This window comes from Manacus vitellinus, unplaced genomic scaffold, assembly GCF_001715985.3.
Source record: "Manacus vitellinus isolate BGI_N305 unplaced genomic scaffold, ASM171598v3 scaffold_64_pilon, whole genome shotgun sequence".
Taxonomy (NCBI): domain Eukaryota; kingdom Metazoa; phylum Chordata; class Aves; order Passeriformes; family Pipridae; genus Manacus; species Manacus vitellinus.
In genome coordinates, this window is record NW_021940718.1 from 644067 (window position 1) to 646045 (window position 1979).

At 47.8% G+C, this 1979-nt stretch overlaps 1 protein-coding gene across 1 annotated transcript in view; it reads left to right on the forward strand.

Moving 5' to 3' along the window:
• The first annotated feature begins 1369 nt into the window (after positions 1-1369).
• The window catches only part of PIAS4 (protein inhibitor of activated STAT 4), a 12294-nt gene continuing 11684 nt past the window's right edge, over positions 1370-1979 (forward strand). Inside the window, exon 1 of the mRNA XM_029963925.1 lies at positions 1370-1855. Coding sequence (XP_029819785.1) covers positions 1408-1855 — 448 coding nt within the window. The 5' untranslated portion in view covers positions 1370-1407. The remainder of the gene's footprint in view (positions 1856-1979) is intronic.

A 1979-nucleotide genomic window follows, 5' to 3' on the forward strand; every position in this document is an offset into this window, starting at 1 on the left:
TCATCTTAATATCCTTCCATCCTCTAAAAAAGGGGATGTTCCCCAAGATCCTGGGCATGGAGGAGGGATTCTGGAGGGGTTTTTTTGCCCATTCCTGAAATCCACTGGTGACCCCGGTTTGCCTGAGCCTCACCTGCCCCCCAGCTCCCCTTGATTCCCTTCCTCTGCCTTACACCAACACCAGTGGGGAGGAAATTTTCCCTGGAATTCTCTTCCCAGAGGAGGGAGGGAATTCTCTTCCTGGGAGGTTTGGGTGCCTCAAGCCTGTGTGCTGAAGGAGTTCCTGTGCTCTTCTGCACGTGGGACCTGCTGCTTGAGGCCTTGGTGGGCACTTCTGCTTCCAACTGACCTGTCTCCAGGATGCTCCCTTGGAGCATCTCTCTAAGTGATTTTTGTGTCATTTGATCCCTTTGCTGGTGTTTGTTTGTCAGGGATTTCTGTGTAATTTGATGCCTATCCTGGTGGGTTTTTATCAGAGTGATTTTTGTGTAATTTGGTGCCTATCCTGGTGTTTGTCTATCTGGAATTTTCGTGTAATTTGGTGCCTATCCTGGTGTTTTTCTATCAGGGATTTCTGTGTAATTTGGTGCCTGTCCTGGTGGTTTTTATTGAAGTGATTTTTGTGTAGTTTGGTGCTATCCTGGTGTTTTTCTGTTAGGGGTTTCTGTGTAATTTGGTGCCTATCCTGATATTTTTCTGTCAGGGGTTTTTGTGCAATTTGATGCCTATCCTGGTGTTTTTTATCAAAGTGATTTTTGTGTAATTTGGTGCCTATCCTGGTGTATTTCTATCACAGTGATTTCTGTGCAATTTGATGCCTATCCTGGTGTTTTTTATCAAAGTGATTTTTGTGTAATTTGATCCTTATCCTGGTGTTTGTCTCTCAGGGATTTCTGTGTAATTTGGTGCCTATCCTGGTGGTTTTCCATCAGTAGTTTTTATGTAATTTGGTACCTATCCTGGTGTTTTTCTATCAGTGATTTTTGTGTCATTTGATGCCTATTCTGGTATTTTCCTATAAAAGTGATTTCTGTGCAATTTGATCCCTATCCTGGTGTTTGTCTATCACTGATTTTTGTGCAATTTGTTGCCTATCCTGGTAGTTTTTTATCAGTGATTTCTGTGCAATTTGTTGCCTATCCCGGTGTATTTCTATCACAGTGATTTCTGTGCTATTTGATGCCTATCCTGATGTTTCTCTAACTTTCCTAATTACATTTCAATCACCCATCTCTGTGTCGTTCACACCCTTAAGAAAAGGGGAAGCAAACCAAGCGCCAGCACCGAGTTTGCACAACTCTGGGGGTGGAACTTTTTACTACTTGCCTTCTAATGAATAAATCAAGAACCGACAACCTTTGCCTCTCATAACTATAAGACCCTCTCCAATTTTTTATCCCCCAGAACATGGTGATGAGTTTCCGGGTCTCAGATCTTCAGATGTTGCTGGGTTTTGTTGGCAGGAGTAAAAGCGGACTTAAACACGAACTAGTGACCCGAGCTTTGCAGCTGGTCCAGTTTGACTGCAGCCCTGAGGTGTTCAAGAAAATCAAGGAGCTCTACGAGACTCGTTACAGCAAGAAGAGCTCGGAAGTGGCTCCGCCGCCGCCCCCGCAGCAGCAGCAGCAGCCGCAGCAGCCCCGGGCCGAGGCCCTGCCCTTACACTCGTCCTACGACCGCGGCAGCGCCGTGGCTCGGACTCTGCCCACCCCCAACATCGACTACCCCGCCCTCTACGGCAAATACCTGAACGGACTCGGGAGGTTGCCTCCCAAAGTTGCCAAGCCCGAGGTTCGCCTGGTCAAGCTCCCTTTCTACACCACCCTGGACGAGCTGCTGAAGCCCACGGAGCTGGGTGAGTTTGGGGGAGGGATGGAGAGGGGGAAAGGGCCTGATTGGAGTGTTGGGAAGGTGGTTTTGAGGCTCTGGGAGGTTGGGAGGCAGGAGAAGCTGATGGATGTGGTGGTGGGGACCCCTTC